Raw genomic sequence first — 26,962 nt, forward strand, 5'->3', positions numbered from 1 at the left:
CGACCTTAATTTTTTGAGACAATTTTTTGATCAATTGCAAGCGTTACAGTTTGGATTGAATCTACACAGTTTTTACTAGTATGTCATGTACAAAATTTTGATTCCCAATAATCTAAATTTTTGTAGAGGACAATAACATTATTTTCACAGCTGTAATCTACTCTTCAATAAGGACTGTTTATACATAACAATTTAGATTTCCGTTTACCCAAGAATGCGCACAAGATATATGACACGATTTCTAAGGAAAAGAAGAAAAATTGTGCGTTTTATAACAGACGGACGGACAAAGAAACGAACAGAAAGGGTGACGATACGGTTTACGTAAGCTAGCGAAATCTACAATGAATATATGTGAAATTTATTTATAATTTATTTATAACATATAAAAAGTTATGATAAAATGGTTATGTACAATAGTTATTCAAGCATTAAGTACGTGTTATACATGCTTTTCAAGCTAATGAATTCCAACGAATGGGGAAGAATCTTTGTCAAAGTATTGCAATACAACTGATGAAGTGATTCCAATATTTTGGAAACAAAACAAGGAAAAATTAAAAAACAAATCCATGATTATATGCTTCATAAGAGTTTGCAGTTCAACATAGATCTTAACTTTACGTAGAATATCCACATCAAGGGTAAACAATATACAATGATACAAAAATCTACCGGCTAATTTACGACCAATTCTCGCCAATGACCATTTAATTCTCGCCGGCGCATTAAATTGTTAAGTAATTTTATCAACACATAAAAATTCTATACGAAAATGACGTAACAATGCACTGGCGAGAAATGGTCCTTGGCGCATGCCACAGTAATTTAAATTATTTGAAAACAAAGACCAACTTACGGTACGCACGGTTTAGCATCATTTACGACATTTTTATTTGATAAGAATAGGCTACAAAAAAATATATACACTGTCAAAATAAGGACAGGCAAATGCATGAGCAGATTTTTTGTTGTGGGTAAATATGGAGGGGATGGAGGGGGGGGGGGGGGGCAAGGTGCAATATGAATGGCTTTAAATTTAATTTGTCAACATATTTGATTTATCAAACTGCTTTAGTTGAAATTCACCAAATATATATATAGTTTACACTCAGAAATATTGCATCGCGTTAAATCTACGATATGCCTCGGTTTTAATTAACCCTACAACTGATTACTTTGATTTTTTTTTTACTTTTTTTTTTTTATTTTTAAGAACATTTCTGCTGTTGAATAATGCTTATTACATTAATGCTATACAATAAAGGAAAGGAACAAAGTTCTTTTATTCGATCAACTACCATTTTGCATCAGGCCTCTGATGATTTTTTATCTCATTGATACGTGTATAGGCCTAACTGTTCGATTAGTTTATTAATCCATTTCTCCATTTTGTTTGTTCATTCGCTTGTTAATTTATTTCGATACGCTCCCCAAACTCTCTTTATGATCCTCCCTTTTGGGCATCTAATTTTAGACAGCGTTGAAAAATGCTTTAAATAGTTGACCAATCAGCGAGAGATACACCGTCTATTTACAGCGATTGCATGAACTCGTAATATAAATTGTTTTTCGTTCTATTTGCTTCAATTTTGAACCAGGAGAATTCTCAGGTAATTTTGATAGTTTTATACTAAATATGCAAGTTTTTATCATTTAGTTTTGGCCCAATTTGTTATTGTGAACGCTCGTTGCACCAGCGGAAATGATCGGATTTTACCGATCGCACTGAAATTTTCCCATGATTCTTCATTAGTCGGATCCCCCTCTAGGAAGCAATTGAGGTGTGGTCGAATGTTTAATGACTCAGTGCTTCGAATGGTAGAACTGACTGTAGAATAACATATAGGTATTTTTGTAAATAAGGTAAGGATGTAGACAATTAATGAACTTAAGATGAAATGATCTGAATATGTAACTGTATATTCTTTTGTAAGAGGTGTTGAGCTGGATAAAATGGCTTGTATCCGTATATGGAATTCACTGCCGATTTTTAAATACAAACCCAATTTCAAGTGCGATTGCTTTGTTCTATGTATGAAATAGAGGTCTGATGTATTGCAATAGTATAACGGCTAAAAAAATGCGACATAAGTTAGACGTATTGTGCTTAAAGTCATTCATATTTCATGTTTGTTGAACATAAATGGCGAGGTTGTCCGCCATTGATCAAGTTGATAGGCCTGATATGCAAAGTAGTTGAACTTGTCTAGAGCATGGAGATATTTACAAAATCTGCACAGACAAGCTTCTAGAAAGCTAATATTCCACGAAATACACTGTAAACATCAGGAACAATCCTGAAGTGGTAATAATTTGATTAAAAACAATATATACAGTATTTTGTTTGGATGGGCACTTCCTGTTACAATCAAGTTTGACCTTCCAAGTTTGGCACCAACTTCTTCACTTTTCCTTTGTTTTTCGTTTTAATAACACAGATAGAGGCATGTAATGTTATAGGATTGAACGTTAGGTCTCAGCGGATTGACTATAGAGGTGATGCGTTCAATTGGTTTTACAGCATGTACAGTACTTGATGTAGCAACATCATATGTTGACGCTGTAGGATGCACAGTAAACTTGTGAAAAGAGATATAGTTCAACATTCTGAAAATCACCAAACACAATTCAATGATTGAGGTATGAAATTACAGCCTAGTCCGTCATTTATGGCTCACCTCGAACCAGTGCTCACAAGAATATTGGCAGGAGTGTTTTAGAAAGTGAACAAGGTGGACAGACAAGCTTATGTTGATAGGGTATACAAGAAGTAAAAAAAATTATCTCAAAGAAAGATATAGTGTTTGTAGGGAAATACATCATTGAGGAATGAAGAAAAGAATTCAAATCTGAACTGGTATTGAATTTCTAGTCTTCCAGTTTCTTGTTCCAAGAATTGAATTCTGTACTGTAATGCTAAGATGCATATGTGTTACAGTTTTTGTTTTTTCATGGATGTATTTTGACTCAAATGAATATGATGAAATGAATGAATATATGAAGGCTTCTAACATTGTTTTTATAACTATATGATATATTCAATCTTTATGTACATACATTGCTAAATGTTGAACCAATCGGTAAGTACCTGATACAAAATCTCACAAAATTGAATATCTAAATTTTAAAATAATCTTTTCAGAATCTGCTGAAAAATGGCAGCCATTAGAAAGAAGTTGGTAATCGTAGGAGATGGTGCTTGTGGTAAAACCTGTCTCCTCATCGTCTTCAGCAAAGACCAGTTCCCAGAAGTCTATGTCCCAACTGTCTTTGAAAACTATGTGGCAGACATTGAGGTCGATGGAAAGCAGGTAAGGGATTATGGGTAATTTTTTTTTTTGTCACACAGCTTCCTCAGACACCCAGCATTGAAGAATCCAAGAATTTTGAGGCAGGGATCTCCTAGGCGTGTTGATCGGGTTGAACTGCAATAACCTGAGCAATATGTTGCAATAAATTGTGTTTTGCCACCAGAGAATTTTTTACTCTTGTCTCTCAAGGACTGGGAAAACTCTCGGTGACTTTTGTTTACGTCTTTATATTGATTTTGTCGTGAACTTAGTTAAGATAAATCTCTGGGTCGACTCTGTACTGTTTCTGTTGACGTCCTATTCGTCCCCCCAGTGTCTGGGTTCGGTGCGCGGTTTGGTTTTTTAGAAGACAGGTGGCGATCTAGGGTGAGTCTCTATTTCTCGGCATGGTCTGTAGATTTGTTGTTTATTTTCCGGAGGGAGATCTGTGCACTATTAACTCAGCTTCACATTTTCCCCTCTAACTCTGGGAACCTTATGTTGCCTTACGCCTTCTTTAACTATTTGCTTAGTTTTTTGTAGTTATTCAGCATGCTCTTTGTATTCTCGTCTAATATTCCTCACCGTTCTTGAGGATCGTACAGTTTTTTGCCCCAGTAACCAGTAATCAAGTTGGACTCGTCAGTTTTCTTTTGTAACAGTCAGCATGCTTTGTAACATTTGGTTTCTTTTTGTATTTCATTTGCTAACATTTCAAAAGTTATATTTTACACATTCCCATAGACTTTTTTCTCTTTATTCACAAATAACAAAACTTATGTAAGTTTTCTTACATTTCTTTGATGCTAGGCATATCAACATTTTTTTTAACATTTAATCATATGCAGAATAACTTTTAAGTTATTGACTGGCTGTCACATTATTTTGAAGAAGGAGTTAAACAAATTGAAGCATAGACCAAGTTACATGAACATAATAATCACATCAGACCAAGAAAACATTAATAGAGAGAAAGTCTGGGCGGGTCCTTACTTATCTTTAATATTAGCTTACTCGGTCAGCCACTTGATTGTTAAGCACACAGAATAAGGAAGTAACTGTTCAAATGACAATGTAACTGTAAATTGAGTAATATACACAATAAAAATAAATAAGCAAAACAAGGTAGAATCTACAACTGGAAAAAAGAGAAGAAAAAAGAAAAGCTTAAGTTGCATTCAGAGGGAGCATTCATTAGTAGTGTGGAATTTTTAGGAGGGAGCACTCATTATGTGTTTATAGAACTGCATGAAGGGAAGAAGTGCATGCTTGTAGAATTCAGGCAAATGCTAGGGATATGTGGCACCATGTAACACCATACATTGTGGAGTGTGCATATCAAGGAAGTGTTCCGTGTGTGGGGAGAAAGCCTACACAGGGGGGAAAACATTAACACAGATACTAACAATGTATATTGTAAACATATCTCCATTTGTTTATGACATGAAAAAAGGTGACTGTTTGTCTGATTTATAGAAAAATTTGAAAAGATTGAGGGGGGAGAGAGAGAGATTGTTCTAAAAATTAAAAGCAAATAACTTGTGATGCAGTCATTTAGGATAAGATTAACATGTGTAACCATGTTAACTATAATAAAGATAATCTTGGTGAAATATGAGGATAAGTACACTTTATGAATTAACAATGACAAAGCAAGTGATATAAACTGTTTTCCCAATACAAATTGCTAAATGATGCCCAGTCTCCCACCACTGTTACTTACCAAACAGTTTGTTAAAAGGACTGACCCCAGATATCTGTTTTAAATATAAACAGTCAGGTTATGTAAACTATCAATTATAGGATAATGACTACTCTCTGTGTTTGTCTCTAGGTACATTTGTTTTGAGTTTAGTTGCAGATTAACAAGATGTTCACACATTTTTATTAATAGAGATTTTTAAGGTCAGGCCATCAACAATTTTTTTTCCCATAGTACATGTAATTTGAAATTTTCGTACATAAGTGATTGCTTTTTTTATAAGCAAATTTTCATGTTTTTATTAAGCTTTGAAAGAACCGTTAAACAACATCAATATCTGATACTATATATAGTAATGGGATATTGCCTTTTCATTCATCGTATAGTATCATTTTTATGTGTTCAATACAAAGCTCAGTTGGAAGTACCAGTAATTTATAATAGTTACATTGAAATGATTATTTTTAAGACAGAAAATCATGGTGAATAAATATTTTCTTAAAACAAGTTGAGATTTTGATGCACAGGGGGTACACACATGTACATGATTTACTGATATATACGGTACATTGTTCGTTTTGGGTGAAGTGATATCAGTTATCAGAAGGAAAATATTCAGATATCTCGCATTGACATGTCTAGATGGAGAATCACAAGGAAAAATTTCCAGATGATAAAACAGATTGTAACTACTTCATAAAATTCACACATTCAGATACAAGACGAGTATTAAATGTTAAATGGAGAAGTTTTTTTTTAATTTCTGACACTCTAACTTGTTGAGTTTTCCACTCTGTATTTTAGTTAAGTAGCTTTAGGGTATTAACGCATTTTCTGGGGTCTGCGGAAGCATGTGTCTCTGCTTTCTTCCATTTATCTTAATGTTGTGAATTCCTGCATTGAACAAAACTTGACCTTCAAAACCCAGGGTCGTGACCTATTGAACTAGGAATTTGACCTCGGACCCAATAGGTCAGCCTTAGAGTTACCCTGTATGCTTGGTTGTGCAAGTAATGATAGGTGCATGCCATGTAAAATTTGTATGTTGCTTAGTTCCACATTATTTCCATGTTCCTATGTTGTACAGTTATTATTGCCTGTATGTGTTAATATATATATTCTGTGGGACAGCTTTTGGATGAAATATTTGCACTAGATATTTGTAGCAGAACACTTGATACAAACAACATATTTGTATGATTTGATCTTTAAAATATTTGAGAAAATTGCTTTGATTTGGAAAAAGTCTTCAGTTTTGTTTCTTAAAAGTTATTTTTTATTAACCAGTTCAAAAGTTGGCGCTCTTATTCAAACTTTAATAAAAATAGTTTGTCTTTGAAATTGTTAATTTATTTGAATTATTATGATTTTTATGCTTAAATTTATATGTCCTTGACTAACATCCTTTATTTCTTAATCTGTGTGTGGTAAAAACAACCGGCTAAAAGATTTGTCATAATTTATAGTGACAGACAGATAGTTTGTTTGTAGAAGTGTTCACAAAACTACTATTTACATAAAATGCAGAAATTCAAAAAGATTAAAAATCAGCCCATATGAAATGAAAATGGGGAATATGTGAATAAATTTTTGACATTTTGACTTGTAGGTTGAGTTGGCATTATGGGATACAGCGGGACAGGAAGACTACGACAGACTCCGCCCACTCTCCTACCCCGACACAGACGTCATACTTATGTGCTTCTCTATAGATAGCCCCGACAGTTTAGAAAACATCCCAGAAAAATGGACGCCCGAAGTCAAACACTTCTGTCCAAATGTCCCCATTATTCTGGTTGGCAACAAGAAAGATACCAGAAACGACCCCAACACACAAAAAGAGCTCAAAAAAAGCAAACAGGAACCAGTCAAATCGCAAGAGGGCCAGGCGATGGCCGAACAAATCCACGCTTTCGCCTACCTCGAATGTTCCGCTAAAACAAAGGAGGGAGTGAGGGAGGTGTTTGAAACAGCCACTAGGGCAGCTCTTCAAGTAAAGAAGAAGAAGAAGGGGAAATGTCTGCTGCTTTAAGACATCTGGTGCTGGTCTTATAAGGACTTTCTCTGTTATTCTTGACGAAAGACAATAGAGTTACTGAAGACCTGAATATTATATATTAAAAAAACAAAACACTTTCTTACTGTACTATCCGTATTTGAGAAATGGAGTCAAGCAAAATGTTTGAATGGAAGAAGAGAAAAAGAGAAAAAGAGAGAGAATGAGATAGAAAGAGCGTTGAAAATAATGCTTCACCAATTCTTTTAAAATTTTATAGTTATTTTAATGTGATTTAAGTATTATGATATTCGTAAGGTTCTCGGAGATTTTGGGTTTTTTGTTCTTTACGTGAGGTAGACAGTACGACATGCCCATTTTTCCTTTTAAGAAGATTAAAGGAAGCGTTTCTAAACTAATTCTGTACATATATCAAATGGATACCTTGATTTCTTTCTTCAAGTCCATAACTTGTTTCAACTTTCAAAGACATTATACTTAAGTATGGGAGCGGTAAGCATAAGCTTCATGTGAGTTCAACTGCCCAAGGAGAACTAGTGGCCCCTGTAGTTTTGGAGGATTTACTGAATGGTTATCGTAAACATTCCAGGAACTTGTCATTCCAAGATTTAACAATTGTTTCTATTATAACGGGGGCCATGTAATCTTTATTGTTTCTGCGTTGGAATTGTGTTGTTTGAAAGATAATCCCAGTACACAAATTAATGATGTGACCACTGTCACTAATAATGGCTTGTCTGAGGAGCTGATAAGATGCTTATAGGACTCAGAGTTTGCTAAGACTCACAAATCTCTAACAACTTTAAGTACTTGTTGATTTCTTATGTCTTGTCAGATTTGTCTGTCCTGCTTACCATATGTTATTTATAAGGAGTAGATTGTGCCGATGGATACCTGGTAGATTCAACATAATTTAAGAAACAACATTTTGGGAATTTTCATAGCATAATAAGTTCCTTGTATAAATATGATCGAGTCAAATTTTTAAGGGATGGGATTAACAAGGGTTAGAGAGACTTCTTTTTTTAATGCGAGAAAAGGGAGCTAACTGTGTATGAGCTGTATTATGTAGAGCACTAGGTATTGTTTATATTATAATTTTATTCTATAACAACAAACGGCTTCATTGTATAGATACTGTGATTAGACCTCTTCATATCTTGTCATAATAAAAACACAGAAATGCCTTTTTTGGAGTGTTATTTATTTAATATATCCTTCAAATATTGCTTGTACTTGACAACAATATTGAGACACAATATTAAAAATGTGTCCAGAGTATTTTGTTACATGGATATTATTATTCTGAGATTAAATTATCTTTTTATGCAAAAACCTGGCAAATTGATGACGGATACTAGTATTTCACTTGTGCTTATTTAGACCTGCTCATTAAAACAATGCCAACAATAGGGGGTTTTGCCTCCCCCCTATTTTAGACTCAAAAAAAGTCTAATTATCATGCTTAATGTATAATATTGCAACCTATGTTCAACATATACTAAAACACATTTAAAATATGTTCTTTAACATATTAAACTATAGCATTGGACATAAAGTGATAAATTTAAGTCTCGGAAACACCAAACATGCATAACCACGTTATTCCTCTGTTACAAATGTTCTGATTTTGTTTTCATCACGTTTATTTAAGAGAGTTGGATGGTCGTGGCCATTTTCAGACTAAATTAATCTCTTTGAGAAGAAGAGTTCTGTATAAAATGTAAGAAAATATTCCAAAATGTATCAAATTTCCCTTACTAACGAATAGTTTACAGCTAAAGATTACACAATTATTTAAGTATTTAACGTAAACGTTGACCACCCATCCCACTTGAAGGGACTTTGACGTGATTTGAGCTCAGCATTTTCACTTTTCCTCCCCATTTAAAGCATTTGGAATACCAAAAATAGATATTCTTATAATATTGATTCGTCAAAGTTTTAAAGTGAAATATTAAGCTACAAGCAATATACAGAGTTTGGTCTTCTTTGTTTTGTAAGCAAAGCTCGAGCCGTGTTATTTCTTACATATGTGTGATATTGGTGTAATTTTTGATCAATAGTTGCTTTTTTGTTGTTGATAATATTTATGAACACATTGAAACAGTTTATCTTGTTTGGCATGAGTCATTTTGTCAAAGTAATATCTGTACTTAGCATTAAACGTATCTGTAAACAAATATAAGACTCCAGCTGCTTACATAAGAAGGATTTCTTACTTCTGTGTTATAACTTGTTTTCTAACATTTAAATTGTTGTCAATCATTCAAAATGCACACTGACACGTAAACAATTTAAACATAAAAAATAAAATGTTCATCTCAATCGTGTCTCGGTCCCTATAACATGGTTTTATTATACGAATGTTGAACATTTCTATAAAAAGTAATGAACACGTCTATAGTCTAGGTTGAAAAACATGATCTACCTGTCATAATTATTTCTGGATTACTAGTATTTAAGGTCCCCTCCAAGACCACCTTTACAAAATGGTGTCATTGTCGTTTTCCTGATTCACATTTTTGGAAAACAGGATTTGACACCACCTATTCATGCGCCTCCCCAAATATTTTTCCTAGGGGGTCCACCATTATTATAAGTTTATAACCAACCAACCCTCCCTGATTAAAAAAAAACCTTTGTATCTACATGTAATATCCGATGAATGGAACCAAATCAAAGTTAGACAATTATATTTGTTCCTTCTGTGTGCCATATATTTTAAAAAGGATTTAAGAAAAGTTAAGGACTATTCAGCGTTTTGAGTGAATAATCCGGTTTTTGCATACGTAAGTAGAACTGTCTACATGAAACTTGAATCCTGTCGTAAGTTCTAGTGATTTATGTATCTCTGAATTGTTTTTCAGGTTGAGTTGGCATTATGGGATACAGCGGGACAGGAAGACTACGACAGACTCCGCCCACTCTCCTACCCCGACACAGACGTCATACTTATGTGCTTCTCTATAGATAGCCCCGACAGTTTAGAAAACATCCCAGAAAAATGGACGCCCGAAGTCAAACACTTCTGTCCCAGTGTCCCAATTATCCTCGTAGGCAACAAAAAGGATCTAAGAAATGACGAGAGTACGAAGCGAGAGCTGATGAAGATGAAACAGGAGCCTGTACGACCGGAAGACGGGCGTGCCATGGCCGAGAAGATCAACGCATATGGGTACTTGGAGTGTTCGGCTAAAACAAAGGAGGGTGTTCGCGAGGTATTCGAGAACGCTACCAGAGCAGCGCTTCAAACCAAGAAAAAGAAGAAGGGAATATGCGTCACCCTATAACTTTTACTGCGCATGTCAGGGAGGGTCCATCTCTTGTTTCTTAAAACTGACATTTATTTTGTAAAAAAGGAATGGAAAAGCGGAATCTGAGCTCCCGACTGTAGAGGAGTAAATATAAACAAAAGCGCCATTCCTGATTCTGAACAAAGTTATCATAACGTGTAATCATTACTTAGTGTTTATCATTTGTAAAGATGCTGTGTAACAAGCCTTGACATTCTGACTGTGTGACGTGTACATTTGTGTCATGACGTAATGTTTCCATGGATACCGCTCCGCGTGCATTTTTTATTAATAATTTTTTACGACATCCGGCGGACGGAGTGAATTTAACCTTTCTAAATTGTTTTAAGTTTTCTGATAGTCGTAATTCTATTGTTCAGAGGGAGAATGACAACAACTTTTTATTCATGTACTCTTATTTAAGTTCGTAATCTTTCATTGTTTAATTATTGCGTAGCTTGTCTAATAAATGGAACCAAAGATAAACTGATGTGGGGTTTTTTTTGTTCACATGGGATTAAACACGATGTGCCTGCTGATATTGATGAACAGAACTGCAGTATTTATTTAATATTTAAATTTGGTGTATCATGAGGGATGTGAAGGTGGCGACATTGCAGAAAAGTACCAATCTGATTTAAATCAGATCCTCGATGCTCCCGTTTTAATGATATGTCGCTCTGATTTTAATCAGATGGAGAAAAATACATAACCCGCTATATATATTAAACTGTATAATTATGTTAGCAGTACGTATGTACCTGCTGTGGAATAGTTATTCGTATTTTGTTTGGAGCAATTTTCAGATTGTCTAGTTCTCTTAAAAGATATTCTGAAATATTATGCGAGTAATATGAATCCAGATTTGTGTGCAAGCATCCTCAGATAGTGTGTAGATTCAAGTTAAGATTTCGGAAGGTAGGGTGGGGAGGGGTTGGAAATTTTTATTCAGTGAGAAGAAATGTTTAAAAAATCTTCTCCAAACCATTTGGTCGAAAAGGTTTAATCTGTGTGGAAGCATCCTCAGGTAGTGTAGATTCAAGTGCGTTCAAATCATAATCCCCAGTTGTAGGGCGAGGTCACAATGAAGCCCGATTATGAAACGGTAGGCAAGAAGTACACATAATAAACGATTTGTTTTCTACCAAATATGTTTATCCTCAGAATAAGAAAGGAAGCAACCATGGACGACCATAAAATTTGAATATCACAATTTATGCTATATTTTTATTTTATATTTATAGAACAAAAACGTTAGCACATAAGTAACCATATTTCATTGCAAGAAATGATTGTATACCTGTCCATGAACTTTTAAAACCCCGACCATCTTCGTAAACTTGGAAAAAAAAAATTCTAGTCCTTAAATGACCTACATATAGTTGCAGACCTGTAGCTCTACAGAGAAATTCAGGTCATCCATCCTATTTTTTTCAGACCGGAAGCTACAGACCTGCAGCTACAAATGATTAAAATAAAAACACCAGATCAAATTTGTCACATTTATTCACCTATCTTTCACTCTTCACTACATCAATCTCTCACTCATTACATTATTATATTACATTATTACGATACAGAACATCATCACTGAATTATACTAACAGCAGCTTGCAATCATAATCCTGTTGTTTCACAATTTACTGCTTCAAGTTTAGGAACTGTCTTATTTCAAATATAAACAATATTCATAATAATTATAATGCACAAAACTTTAGTAATGGTTCATAAATGAAATCAAAATGGCTGCATCAAATCAGGAAATGTAAAATGAAGTTACAAAAAGCTTTCATCATATAAATCTTTTATTTCTGTATGAACTTAACTAAAAGGCTTTATTCACTTTCACTTTGCAGATTCAGGGTAATAACAAACACAGAAACCTTTGTTTCAGCTTTTTCTTAACTTGTACTAGAACTTGTACTAGACTTAGACTCTTCATTCCCATAATTCAAAGCGTTTCCAGAATTCTTCATATTGCAAAACACAATAAAAACATTGAAAACTGTATATAATTTTGCGGTTGGTAACTATGACAATGACCTTTGACCGTCTGAAATTTGTCCTTGACCTTTGTTCACATCACTGATACACACCCAGTCTCCATTCAATGTCTCTTTCCAAAGGCTGACCTGTTAATGAAGGAAAATATAAGAAGCTATTCTCAATGTACCACTGGATTGGGAATTTGTGAATTAATCACCATTCTCAAAAAAAAGATCCATGGGCCACATGTGTCCTTATATGTGTAGCATGCAGAGAAGGGATTTCTATGAGCTTTAAGAAAACAGTTAAACTACTTATTCCCTATATGCTTCAAAGAATAACAAATAACTTTCTACCCTTTTTTGGTTTATTACTGCCCTAGGATACAGTTTGATAATTATATGATTATACTTAAATGTATCCTATATTTGAATACCAGTATGTTCATATGTTCATCAAAAGAGAGATTAATCATTTCAAATACAATATCAATGGTGTGGGGGGGGGGGGGGATTTCACTCTAAAATGTGTGAGAAAAATAACACAATATTTTAAATAGGTTAATATTATTTTATAATATAACTAAAGTGGTAAGTAATTTTAATCAGTCTCATAAGGAATTGAATCCCCTCCCCCGCCCCTGACAGTAATCATCTCGGTTGCCATTACCTTGTTGTCACCCCCTGACGTTGCTAGGATGTTCCCCGTGATGGACCAGCTGATGTGCCAGATGACGTCATTGAACTTGTTTAACACTTTCTGTGTCCAACCATTACCGTCGTTGGTCCAGATTATCACTCTCAAATCCTAAACAATCAAAATTTTTAAAGAATGTAAAAAGCAATCAGATCATGATAAAATTTTGAGCAAACTCTGATGCCAAATTGTACATGTTATGATCAGATTCTTATTTATAAATATAAAAGAACACCTTAAGCCTTGTACTTCTGTAAGAGTAAACGATAGCAGTGTGTAATTTTTTAACAGCCCTCTTATGTTCCAAAAATGTTTCAAAATGTATATTCAATATATATTGGTTGCTTTTTATACCTAACATGTATGGATAGGAAGTATGGTCTGCATATGCAATGTGTGATGCAGTTTTTACCATGCACATCATTTTAAGACACATATTTTTTATTTATAGGGAAATAAAACCAATGTGTACTGTACCTATATTTACAGTATAAAAGTAATGCATGCTTTGTCTTACTAATGCTGGGATACATTATAATGTAATGAAATACAATGTAGCACAGTATACATGAGTATCTGCTTATCATTCTAGCAGTGTCTTTAGTTAGTTTTACATGTACATAGCAGCAAATGGAATAATTATAAACCATCATAGCTGTTTGTAGCTAAGTATGTAGTGCAATTATTTAGTGAAAAACAGACCCATATGATGGGGTTTAAGCCCTTCACAGATGTTATAGTAGTAAACAACTCTGGTATAATTATTCTTGAGCTGAAGTAAAGACACAAGGAATGGATCAATCAGATGGTATTCACCTGTGAACAGCTTGCTATGATACTTTTGGGCAGACCTATACTGGGCGCCCAGGCAACGTCCCTGACCCAGTCGCTGTGACCTTCAAGCTTCTGGTCCTCCTTCCACTGACCATCCTCCTCTCTACAATATACGGTAGGCCATAGGTCAAAGGTCAATAAAGTTATCAAACCTCAGGAAAATACATGTTACCCCAGTGGAATCATTAATTTTTTTTAGGAGCCTATTTTCTTTGGTTGTCATTTTTTTTACTGGATTAACTTGTATGATAAATGAATAAATTCTGTATTTCACAATTTTTTGAGAATTTTCATTCATTAGTGAGAGTAACATGTGAAATCTACAAAAAATGAGGCACCACAAGTTATCATTGCCCCACTTTACATTTTCAGTTAGAATGAGCGATATTGGTCAAATTTAGACAAAATAAATTATCTCAGGATCAAAAAAATGCAGTTATAGTTAAAAAACAAAACAGAAAAACAACTGGATGAAAAGTTTTTCATACTTCCAAATTTTTACTAGGTTGTCACATCCTCCAGATACAAGCTGTTTGATTGGCTGATGTCGACCTGAAGGGTCCAATAGATCTCCAGGATTGATCGGCGGGGCCCAGCTTACTGCATTACAACCAATCTAGAAATTGAAAAAAAAATATATAATAATTTTGTGACAATCATAACAAATAAGGTTTTCAAGATTAATTTATTCCCTCAAAAATCAATCAAATACAAAATAAACTGGACTGTCAATCCTGTGTTCTTTATTTCAGAAACTGCAGCAAAATCAAACTGATATCTCAACTAACAAATATTAATCTTGACACACTTACAGAATGAGCATTAGGAATTTTCTTGGCATCCCACGTTCCATCCCCTACAGAAACAAAACCCATTCCTCATATTTAAAAAGAATGTTTATGTTGAAAAGGAGAATACTGGTAATTCAATCTTTATTTTCCAGTTAATATATGAAAATTTAGTTCAGGTCCATTGCAAATCTTTCAATAAAAGATGCCTACCTCTTGCATTACATTTTGACATTTTTGGACCGGGAACCAAAACATTGATTTTATTTGGCTTAATTGTTTTCCCATGAATAAATAATAAATAACTTCCTATAGAGAGGGAGACTCACCAGTGCTGGAAATGATGGAGATTGATCCATCGGAACTCCCGCAAGCCAGCAGAAGTCCAAACTCGTGGGGGGCAAAGTTCACTGAGTTTACTGAAAAATTATTAAAAGCATGCCATGTTTACAGCTATCATGACAAAAAAAAAATTTAAAACAAACTCTAATCTAAAGATTCAATCTTAAAACTTCCTAATCTGCATGATGATTAAAAACTATTGAATCTATGAGCATGAAATTAAGTTTACAAAAATTTATCAACATTCTTATTATTGCATTGCAGCCTTATTATATTTTGCTACATATATATCCCAAAAAAGTATTTTTTAAAGTGAGTCAGTACATATTCTTTCATTTCAAAATTGAATTCCTTAACAACTTTCGATTTTAACATGTTTGAATTTCACTTCTTGTTAGAGAGGTTTAGCAAACCAACGTGTACGCGTACGTGTACAACGGAAAAGATGTGCATTACGTAATCAGTTTGTGTAATGACGAATTTCTACACGTATGTACCCGAATGAACATACGTGTAAATTGCAAAGTACCCGTTAGGTCGAACTTGTAGCCTCTGTTTCCCTGTTGTCTATTAATTTTAAAAAATATGTTAACTTTTCTTAAGACTGAGTATTCAATGCGAATACTGATATCTACCAACATAAATTTTCATTTACTGTGGAATCATTAAAATTCGTGGGGGGCAGTTTTCGTGTATTGCTTCAATTTTACAGGTTAATGGGGACGTAATTTCGTGTATTCTCTGATACTCACAAAAGGAAAAAAGACTTTACGGTCCTAATTTATTTATTCGTGGAGGACATTAATTCGTGGGTGAGAGGTACCCACGAATTCCACGAAAATTGAGCCACCACGAAATCTAATGATTTCACAGTATTTAGCGTTTAATATGTTATTGGAGTTTTATTTCACGCATCTCTTCCTCCAAAACATGCAATGGCTCCGTTATCTTATTAATATGCGATAAATAAAAATGTGCATATATGATAAATGATGTTTAATAAAATTAACACATGCAGAATTCCTATTTTTCGTTTATAACCAACATTCTCAGCTTAGTAGGATAGGATATCCATAATTACATTAAAACATATAAACGTACAAGTACACGTTACAACTGCTAAACAAGAAAAGTAATGGAGCTGGTACGGGTACTTCTAACTTGTAACCTACACGTACAAGTACACGTACACGTTGGTCTGCTAAACCTCTCTGATCTTAAAAAAAAGTAAAATGTTTTCTAAACAAACTGCCAATCAATTATACCAGAGGAATCGTGGTTCTGATACTCGTAAAGTTTCCCCCATGATCCGTTTGTTTCCTTCCAGATGATGACTTTTCTGTCGTAGCTACAGGATGCGATTAGATTCCCAAACATGGGGTGGGCCCAAGCAAGCTGCCAAACAGGTCCATCATGTCTGTCAACAAGTACATTAAAATACTGCCAAACCCAAATCAGATGATTCACACACATCTACTCACAGTTGAACTTCTATATTTCTTACATAGATATCTCAAATATTCATGATATGTCACAGTGATTTTAAAGTGCTAAGCACTTAAAAATTTCCATATTTTAATTTAAACCCACACTATATTTTAGGACGAGAATTGGATTGAGATTTGTGGTAATTTTTTTGTATTAAACTATAATTAATCTTGCTTCATGTCACAAGGACACGCTTCAACAAATTATTCTTGGGTTATGACAAATCTCCTGATTTATTTCTTCTTTATCAATAGCAGACACTGAACTGAACTAAAATTCAACCCCTGGGTTCAGTAATCCATAAGCTCAGGTATCAGATAATTATATTATACTCACCCTCTAAGTTCTGTAACAAGGGTCTGTTGTCCCCCCTTGACGTCAAAGATCTTGATCGATCTGTCTGATGAGCAGGTTGCTAGCTTTGTTCCATAGTAATCCAACTGAGCATCATGCTAAAACCATCAACAGACAGCAATAGAAATATTTTTCATTAATAAAGGGATACACAATATAACAACATCTGTGAAACTTAGCAGAATAATATTTTTTTGATTGATGAAAACAACCAACTGATATGAACCAGTAGTTCGTATGCAGTACGTTTTACATAAATCAGCAATGATAATATGATTAAATACATGTGTTCAACTTGCGTTTTAAAGATAAGAAGCTTGAACATTAATGTGATAAATATTTCAAAGTTGTATCCATTTTTTTCTGTTGTGTAATTTGATTGCCCAAGGATGGAACAATCCATACATTGAAAGAGTATATTAATTTCAAAATGATTTCAACAAAAGATGCACAAATATCTATACTGTGGAATCATTAATTTTCGTGGGGGTCAATTTTCGTGGATTGCTAGAATTTTACAGGTTCGTGGGGACGTAATTTCGTGTATTCTCTTATATCTACAAAACGAAACATGACTTTATTACTTAAATTTATTAATTCGTGGAGGATGCTAATTCGTGGATAAGAGGTACCCACGAATTCCACGAAAATTGAGCCACCACGAAATCTAATGATTCCACAGTAGTTGCAAAAAGAATGGAAAACAGTTTCTCCCTTTTGACCTTTGGGTTTAAAACCGCAAAGGGAAACAACTCGAGTCAACTTTTTTTACAGTGTGGACTGAACTTTAACTAGGGTAGCTAGAAGATTCGTCTTACTCATTCACCAAGCTTCAATTGTAATCCATTCACCAAATTTAGGTATGTTACTTACAATCATATCCTCATGAGAAGTATCTATGGAGTTGATGACAGACACCTGTTAAATACAAATTGTGAAATTAATACACAATCAACATGATCAAGGACAATGAATGAAAGTAAACAGAACATAAATATACCAAAATATTTGCTAGCTTTTGTGTTCTTCTTTATCTTACAGTAATTTCTTAAACGATATTTAAAGTAAAAACAATTAATGTTTGGCTATGCAAATGGTACACAAAGTATATTTTGATTTATACACAAGATTGGGTTTGTATCAATCATTCAGATTCTCACAATAGGTTTAGAAGAAAATAAACAAAATATATCTCTTATAAAATACGCGTGTCTCTACTCACCATCTTTGTAGCGTTCAATTTTTAATAGTGTGCCTAAATTTTTAAATATCGTCAGTTTTTATGCCACTTTGCCGGTAAACCGTGTAAAAACGGACGTGGCATTTACTTCCGGATAAAGCTCACAACAACTCGTTCGTCGACTTATTCGTTCTAGTTGGAAAAATGTGTTTCATGAAGGACCTGTATATAGGCCTACTATCGTTTAAATTTTTTTTACATCGTTAATTTTAATGATTTAAAAAAAAATTACAACGAGATCTTTTCTCGTAATAACTTGGCGAGATAATTAACTCATAAAAACGAGATCTTTTCTCGTAATTACGAGATAAAAATATTTTTTTTATGTGGCCTTATTCGTCTTTCGTAGAAACTCCCTAGTACAGAGGAAAAAAATAAGGAAATGTGTACTTTGACTACACCTCAAGAGAATAAAAGAGAGGTGTTTATTCCATTTCATTTTACAAGACTAAAAATATTAATCATGTTGGAACGCATGTTTATACATGAATACCGAACTTCGGTATTCACTTCGGCCACAGATCCCAATAAAAAAAAAATTGTAAGTGAAGAAGCATCTTCCCAAGTCAAGAGTTTCTGATCTGATCCGCTCTACAAAAACAAGGGTCTGTGTAGAGCGGAGCGGATCAGTAACCATTGACTTGGGAGGATGGTGGAGAAGTTACAGTACAGTGTCATGTATTTGTTTTACACGTGGTATCAAAGTGTTGTTGGAGAACAAACCATTAATGTTACACGTCAAAAGCCGATCAGGTTAGTACTGGAAGGTGCCCTTCTGTTGAAAAATATACGGAAGATTATATGTTTTATCTGAATTCTTTATATCAAATACATTAAAATTTCATTTAATTAATTACTTATCATTTCACCAACATATTCTAATGTTCTTTCAGCACCATTGTACGTGCAATGATATATCTAATATCAGTTTGCGCTAATATTGATTACAAAGTAATATCTAAGCAGGTTTTATTAAAAAAAAAACAATTTAATAACTTACAACAATCGTTCTTTTTTTTTAATAAAGCCTAAAATCAGTTTCTTAGGTTGCAGTGTTAATATAAAAACAATATTCGATTGATTGCCTTCCATTAACAGGACCTGATTAATCGTATACACATATGCACTATTACATTGTCACGGGCTGCCATCGACAATATCTGATGTTAAGGTCCCTACACGGCTAGGTAAAGCCTTGGTCGGTAACTTAACCAGTGTTTTGTTTTCTCTCGAACCACGACTAAATTTTGCTTATCTATAAACTTAAGAAAAGAATACTTTTCAAACGATTTTTAGACGTTACGACAATTACGCGAGGCGTTTTATCCAATGACTGTGTCATTTCGTCAGAAGCAAACCAAAGTTTAATTAAGCGTTGTAAATTTATAGTGTTCTTCTCAAACCAGTTTGTTTATACACAGTATTGAATTTTCTTCACTTTGCTTGTTTTTAATTCGGCAACAAAAAGGTTGTCTCTGGTGTCCACGCATAAACCCCCTGGATTCTGTAAATGACAGTTGTCAATATAGCGGAGGAACTGTCCGTCCTGATCCAGGATGTGGATACAGTGGTTATGACAGTCTGCTGTCAGGATCCGACCCTGGCTGTCTGTAGTGATTCCAAGTGGAGTAAATGATTCCTTGGTAGTAGAGGGAGGACCAGTGTAGGTAAACCGGAGTTTACCGGCTCGGTTGACCACCACTACTGCATTTGCCCCCCAATCTGACACACAGATATCTAGATTCTTGTTCTCACTTATGTATTTAATGTTAAGAAATGAATAGAGAGGCTGTCCTTTGTCGTCGTACTGAATGCTTTGTTTTTCCATGGGTCAAGAGTAACGCACGACTTTTGCTTTTTTGCCATCATAACTGTTCATTACAACCAGAAGGTCACCAGTAGAAGAACAGCATATACTACAAGGTCTCCATCCCCATATCAAACCCCGTAGTCTGTTCAATGCAAGGTGCTTTGTTTTCTTCATTATGTTCACAGTATAATTTTCGTAATCAGCGTAAACGAGATCTCCATTCCCCGTCACTGCTATGTCCTGTGGATTGTTTCCTGACTTGGTTTGGACCGACTTTAGCAGATCTCCACTGAGATTGTACAGTCTCATGATTTTGTCCTCTCCACGTGTCCATATCGCTTCATCATTCAGACATGAAACACCACTTAGTTTATATTCTCCATACTCAGCGTGTATCTGTGTGATGATCCGTGGTACTTCAATGAGCGGTCTGTCTGGGGGAGAGGACCCAGCACCAGGAGAGTCCATTGTGTAGCCATGTTCTTCTTTTTCGAGAGATGACGCTGACAGAGAACCAAACTGTTGATAAAGCTGTTCTTTGTTGATCTCATGAGGGGTAAAATTTGGTAAGAAAACGGTGAGTTTAGGAGGCAATCTTCTGAATTCATCATTCCTGGATTTGTACTCAGAGACAATGCTAAAATCATTTGAAATTAGTAAATTCATAAGATCAGCAATGATCTCTGTAATTTTAGAAATAGTGTGGTTGATTTCCTCTTCCTGTTTATTCAAAACAGACAAATGATTGGAGTCCATTTTTCCAAGATCAGATTTCATTTTCTTGATCAGGGTATCTATTTCACAGTGTAAGTCTTCTCCATGCTGGTTGATAGCTGTAGTCAATTTCTGTGAATTTTTATTTAAAGCAGCTTTCTGATCTTGGATGTTAGATACAATTTCTTGATATTTAGGATAGATGGATTTCTCTAGTTCTTGTATATCTCTTTGAATGACTTCTTTCTTGTTTTCTATGTTTTTTGATATTTCAACAAATTTATGGCTTTGATGTACGTTAGAAGAAAGACATTTTTCGCAAGTAGCAGTATCGCATTGTTCACAGTAAAGTTCACATGTATTGGAGGAATGTTTGGGACATTGAATAGAATATCCGATCTTTTCAAATTGAACCACTTTATGTTCTTTTGATATATCTGAACAATGTTCCCCCACACAGGCTTTACACAGATGTATGTGACAAATGTCACAGTACATAGGGGGGCCCGGGGTCTCACAGAGACGACACCGTAACACATCCTGGGCCCAACTCTGGTCCATGCTCAAACACCCTTTTCACCGTAAAGATCTTAAAGAAAAAGAATAAAACTTTAAGTTTTTAATGAATGTGTCTGTTGCGTCCATAGTTTATCAATATGCAAAAATGATTATAACCGTACATGTACGTATACTCATAAAATATACAAGAGGCTGTACTTGACTTTCTCTTCTTTATGAATAACTACATGTGTATGATAAGTATCGTGTTTTGATTAAAATATCCATCTTAGGTATTTTTTTTAAAAAACCATAGTTTCAAGGATAATGACTTCGTTGCCAACGGCCGTACCGTTACAGTATGTTGCAGCAAACATTCAATTTATTAAATCAACTCACAAACAAAATGCCCTAGACCCGACAAGTGGGCGCATGTGCAGTGGTAAATCTTTTTTATGTAAACCATCTCAAAACCCATATAGTGAAATACAAATTCATAGCAAAGCAACACGGACCCCTTAAAAGATAGAAGTGGGATCCGGTGTCTAGGAGGAGTAAGAATTCCCTTCCGACCGGTCGCACCCGCTGTGTGCTCGTGTGTATTTCAGTATTTACATGTATGTTCGGAGATTTACTAGCAGCAGATATATAAAGAACACTATTTTTCTATCGAATAGGCAAAATTACTGTTACAAATTTAGTCTATAATTAGCTGGTATTATAAGGGATAACTAAATTTCAAGATGGCGATATTTATGTACAATGTAGGGAAGTGTGTTATCTACATTTACATAATCGTTCACTTTTTAAAAATGAGTGAGTGTACAAAGATTATGAGGACGTGTACGATAAAAAAAAATCTGGGCTCTCGATTCATCTATTGACACAGAGTCTATATCTTTACACGTTGTTATTGTAAAATTGGAAGCAATAATTAAAATCATCGAAAGGAATTGTTTTCATTTTGATTGTGAACATGGTGAATATATATTAAACCATACGTTAAAAAAGTTAGAAAAGAAACAACTACGTACAAAAAGAAACATATACCTTAATCAAACACGGTTAGTCAAAACGTTGCCATTTGTTCCTGGTCTGTTTACCTGTGTAAGATCACCTGATAAATTACTTGTACCTTGGAATAGTGTCGGATCAAGGATAAAAATCACAGTCGTGCTTTGAAAGTTCACGTCGATTATTGTTTTGTAATAATTAGTGATTTGTCATAGCGCTATAGGTTGCCGTTAGTTAAAATTAATATTTAAAACAACTGAAAACGGTGTTTTCGATCAGGTGATTGTAGTCCAACACAAAAAGTGTAGGAACTGTTTTAAACTTAGAAAGCGGATGGACTTGAAAGAACCCATTATGAAAATGGTACACAAAGTGTTAAAAAACTTCAAATCAAACTCGGTGATTCTAAGATTCACTAACGAGCTAGATTGTTGCTAGAAAACTTGGGACACAAGCCTACGCTAGCTCTACATCTCCTGTTCTAAAAGTAAAGGTCTGTCTCTTTTGAGACCCCCGCCGTCTTCCCAATAATAACGCCGAGAATGCTGGGAAATTTTGGCATCTGATAGTCATCGTTGAAAAAAAAGTTTGTTGCTATGACATTATTGTTAAAAAATATTCATTCGGGTTGATTTTGTATGTGACCAATGTATATGCCCATATGCCAATTTCAATTGTTCATGTAGTTAGACATTTCAATGCCTTATATACTAGTTTTAAAATAATGATGCCTTTATAATAAGTTTCAGGCAACCAATCATGTTTAACTTAGTAAATCACATTCTAACCTAAGATAACGGGAAGGCTACAGTAATTTGATAGGGAGACCTGCATATTTGAAAGTTTTTATAGTGATTATTGTTTTGTCTCCCTTCTTATATCCTGATATTGTGAACAAAATTCTTTCATGTTAATATTATATTTATAATCATTTCGTCAAACACATTTACACAATAAACAATGATACAGGAATAGTTTGAACTAGATTTAAATTAGAATACTTTCACTGATTTAGTTGTTTTTTTAAACTAGTTGACCAAAAAATGGCTTTTGAAAATTTTTAGAGAGGTAAAAAATGTTAAACCCTCAGCGGGGATTCGAACTCGTGACTTACAGATTCATGGTAAACCCTCTAACCCACTGTGCCTTGCTGTTCAGTGACACTTTAAAAAAAATACTTATATAATTAGACTTCAATTGTTTATTTCGATAAACAATACGCCACAACATGGAGATGTCCCATACCACCTTAACACAGTTTATATGTTGAAAAAATAATAATTATTTAAACCCACTTTATTTGACAACAAAACTATTTGAACAATGTCTCTTTGTCAAAAACGATATTAAAAAGTCTTGTTTTAATTAAACAATAATAATAATAAATAAACAATGTATTTGTTTGCGAAAAAAATACAAACAGTTTATTTTCACATATCTTTTTTTTTGTTTATCAACATAAAAACAAAAGTAATTTAATTGCAATAGTAGTATCTTCATTACAAACACATCTAGTTGGTTCAATGTCACACATACTGGTTTACAGCGTTCACTTCCTCATCTACAAACACATTTTGTTTTAACGCAATATTGTATTTTCTTCACCTTACCTGTTCCAACCTCAGCAACAATGAGGTTGTCTCTGGCGTCCACACATAAACCCCGTGGACCGTGTAAATGACAGTTGTCAATGTAGCTGAGAAACTGTCCGTCCTGATCCAGGATGTGGATACACTGGTTGTTACTGTCTACTGTCAGGATTCGACCCTGGCTGTCTGTTGTGATGCCGCATGGTTTAAAATTCCCCTTGGTGGTGGAAGTCGGACCGGTGTAGATAAAACGAAGTTTCCCAGCCTGATTGACCACAACTACTGCACGGGCTCCACTGTCTGACACACATATATCTAGATTCTTGTTTTCACTAATATTTTTAGTGGTACCACCAGGTGAATAAAGAGATTTTCCTTTGTCATCGAACTCAATAATCTGCTTCTCTGTAGAGCCAGAGTAACGTATAACTTTCGTTTTTTGATCATATTCACCGTTCATTACAACCAGGAGGTCACCGGATGAGGTACTGCAGACACTGAGAGGTCTCCATCCCCATGTCAAACCCCATATCCACCCCTGTAGATTTATAACGGTCTGTATCTGTGTATTCTTCACTATGTTCACGGTTCTATCATCATAATCAGTATAAACTAGATCCCCACTCCTTGTCACTGTTAAGTCATTTGGATAATTTCCTGACTTGGTCTGAAGTGACTTCACTAGTTCCCCTTGCAGGTTGTAGAGTCTCAACATGTCACCATCACCGCGTGTCCATATCTCCTCATTACTAAGGCAGGACACATCGCAAATTTTATTTGGTCCATACTCGGAAATTATTTCTGTGATGATCCATGGTTCAGCGATTAGTGGTTTGTCTGGGGGAGAGGACTCAGCACCGGGAGAATCCATTGTGTCGCCATGTTCTTTTGTTTCGATAGATAACGCTGACAGACAACCAAACTGTTGATAAAGCCGTTCTTTGTTGATTTTCTGAGGTGTAAAACTTGGTAGGGAAATCTCGAGTTTCGGAGGCAATTTTCTGAATTCATCATTTCTGGATTTGTAGGCAGAGACACGGCTAACATCATTAGAGTTTAGTAACTTCTTCATATCAGTAATATTCTGTGTGATTTCAGAAATGGTGCGAGTTATTTCATCTTCCTCTAATTGTATGACAGCCAGGTGTTTTAAATCTATTTTTTCAAGATCAGATTTTAGTTTCTCGATCATGGTCTCTATTTCTCTGTGCAAATCTTCCCCATGTTTATCCATAGCTGTAGTCAATTTCTTGGAGTTATCAATCAAATTAGCTCTCTGAACTGGTATGTTTGCCGCAATATCCAGGAGTTCAGGATAAATGCAATTCTCTAGTTCTTGTAAATCTCGTTTAATGACTTCTTTGTTTCTGTCAATGTTTTTCATTAACTCAATAAATTTATGACCATGGTGTTCATCAGAGGAAGCACAAGTTGCGCAAATTGGAATGTCACAGTGTTTACAGTAAAGTTCACATATCTTAGTGGAATGTTTTGGACATTTAGAAGAAGATCCCCTCTTTTCAAGTGGCAGCACTTTGTGTTCTTTGGATTGATCTGAAAGATGTTCCCCCACGCAGGCTTTACACAGATACATGTGACAAATGTCACAGTACATAGGGGGGCCCGGGGTCTCACAGAGATGACACCGTAACACATCTTGGGCCCAGCGCTCGTCCATTCTTGGACAATTTTTGAGCGTAGAAGATCCTAGAAAATAAAATAAAATAAAAAATACCCCACATCTTTGGAAGTTTTATTCATAAAAACCTGTCATATCTGTTTACATTACTACTCCACACGATTAATGTTTAATATTTCTGATTATATTATGTACAAGGGACTACATGATATGTAATAATTAATAACCAGGTCCTATAAGAATCGATCCTATTAAGGCAATTGATAAGATAACCAGTTTCTAGTTTTCTTATATATATATATATATATATAGAGAGAGAGAGAGAGAGAGAGAGAGAGAGAGAGAGAGAGAGAGAACAGTTTCAAAGTTTCTATTCACTAGCGCTTTCTGGATTTTAACATGCTTCTTCAGGTGAACGTACATAAGTTATTTCATCTTCCTGTAATTGTAAGGCAGTTAGTTAACTTATGTACATTCACCTGAAGAAGGAGAATAATGAAGTATAAAAACCGTCCAAAATGGAGAATCCGCATAAATATATATTTAATACAACTGTTACAACTTTTAGTAAGGAAGTTTTTTCTGTAGGCCTTCAGTTCATGAGGTTGAATCTCATAACTTGCTAAGGATCTATGGAGGAATCAATATCCCAAACAGTACTGTGCAGTAAGGCAACCGAACAACTTGGATGTTTACTAAAAGTTGTTACATTGTATACATTTTAATGCGGATTTACATGATCTAACTTTTGCAAATTAAAAAAAGAAATCTCTTTCGTGCACTGTTTTTTTTTTTTTGCCTGTTTGGGATATTATATACCAAACGGGCTGTTGTATATCATTAGGACGATTGGTCAACACCTGTAAACAGCTGTGTAGTCTTGGTACACAACTCGGTTTCTAAGTAAGCCCTATATGAATACAATAGGAAAAATTTTATGATAAAATCGTATTTTTTTTTGTAAAATGGTTCGTAGTGCATTGTACGAATACATTAGTTTAATTTAAAGGACCCAAAATCAGTAAATACACACCCTAATCCAACATGGCGAGTCCGGATAGTATTGTTGCTATGCGGTACTGGTGCATGGTTCACCCTAAGACGGTTCGCTCCTATTCTGTTTCGCCCTGAGTTGGTTTGCGCCCCGACATTTTGCATGTTTTCAAAACTTTTGATGTGTAAATTGTTCTGTCATTCTAATATTTGAATATTTAAATCTCAAACATCGTGCTTTATATTTTTTGATAAAAAATTTCTACTGTACTTCATTTTACATTTTCAGTGAAAGTTTTTATTTATAGATTTTTAATTATGAATAATTTTACAACATTTTGACATTTCTTTGTATTTTATATTTATCAGCTTGGAAAATATTTAAGAATTTTTGCTACGATATAAATATACATGTGTATGTGCAAATTATACACGAACTATTTTTAAATGATGTTCAAAACTTTTTAAACATGTTTAATTAAGAAATCCCTGTTTGTTGTAATAAGATATCAGGCTTGGGGTAATGCTAAATGTAATGGTAATCCATTGCAATGCATTACATGCTTTCAAAGTAATGCTAGTAATGTGTAATGCCACAAAATTAGCATTACAAGTTATGGTAATGTAATTTATTACTTTCCAAAATCTAGTGTAATGCTGGCATTATAT

The 26,962-nt window shown here is 34.4% G+C and overlaps 3 protein-coding genes and 1 pseudogene across 3 annotated transcripts; 1 reads left to right on the forward strand and 3 right to left on the reverse strand.

The window, feature by feature from the left end:
* Nucleotides 1-1,711: 1,711 nt before the first annotated feature.
* LOC128159521 (ras-like GTP-binding protein RHO) lies at nucleotides 1,712-10,794 on the forward strand. The gene is made up of 4 exons (XM_052822640.1): nucleotides 1,712-1,866; nucleotides 3,146-3,314; nucleotides 6,605-6,988; nucleotides 9,883-10,794. The coding sequence occupies exons 2-4, from the start codon at nucleotides 3,159-3,161 to the stop codon at nucleotides 10,303-10,305; spliced, it is 963 nt and encodes a 320-aa protein (XP_052678600.1). The 5' UTR covers nucleotides 1,712-1,866; nucleotides 3,146-3,158; the 3' UTR covers nucleotides 10,306-10,794.
* A 1,002-nt stretch (nucleotides 10,795-11,796) lies between these two features.
* Nucleotides 11,797-18,143, reverse strand: LOC128159499 (protein SEC13 homolog). The gene is made up of 10 exons (XM_052822617.1): nucleotides 18,019-18,143; nucleotides 17,670-17,714; nucleotides 16,779-16,894; nucleotides 16,220-16,371; nucleotides 14,942-15,031; nucleotides 14,637-14,680; nucleotides 14,313-14,440; nucleotides 13,807-13,927; nucleotides 12,964-13,101; nucleotides 11,797-12,440 (listed from the first exon to the last, which is right to left on the reverse strand). The coding sequence occupies exons 1-10, from the start codon at nucleotides 18,019-18,021 to the stop codon at nucleotides 12,339-12,341; spliced, it is 939 nt and encodes a 312-aa protein (XP_052678577.1). The 5' UTR covers nucleotides 18,022-18,143; the 3' UTR covers nucleotides 11,797-12,338.
* Nucleotides 18,144-18,281: 138 nt separating this feature from the next.
* Nucleotides 18,282-23,123, reverse strand: LOC128159467 (tripartite motif-containing protein 2-like; annotated as a pseudogene).
* A 227-nt stretch (nucleotides 23,124-23,350) lies between these two features.
* Nucleotides 23,351-26,422, reverse strand: LOC128159459 (tripartite motif-containing protein 3-like). The gene is made up of 2 exons (XM_052822572.1): nucleotides 26,334-26,422; nucleotides 23,351-25,368 (listed from the first exon to the last, which is right to left on the reverse strand). The coding sequence occupies exon 2, from the start codon at nucleotides 25,337-25,339 to the stop codon at nucleotides 23,630-23,632; it is 1,710 nt and encodes a 569-aa protein (XP_052678532.1). The 5' UTR covers nucleotides 25,340-25,368; nucleotides 26,334-26,422; the 3' UTR covers nucleotides 23,351-23,629.
* Between the last annotated feature and the right edge of the window lie 540 nt (nucleotides 26,423-26,962).

The sequence above is a fragment of the Crassostrea angulata genome, chromosome 8 (genome assembly GCF_025612915.1).
Source record: "Crassostrea angulata isolate pt1a10 chromosome 8, ASM2561291v2, whole genome shotgun sequence".
Taxonomy (NCBI): domain Eukaryota; kingdom Metazoa; phylum Mollusca; class Bivalvia; order Ostreida; family Ostreidae; genus Magallana; species Magallana angulata.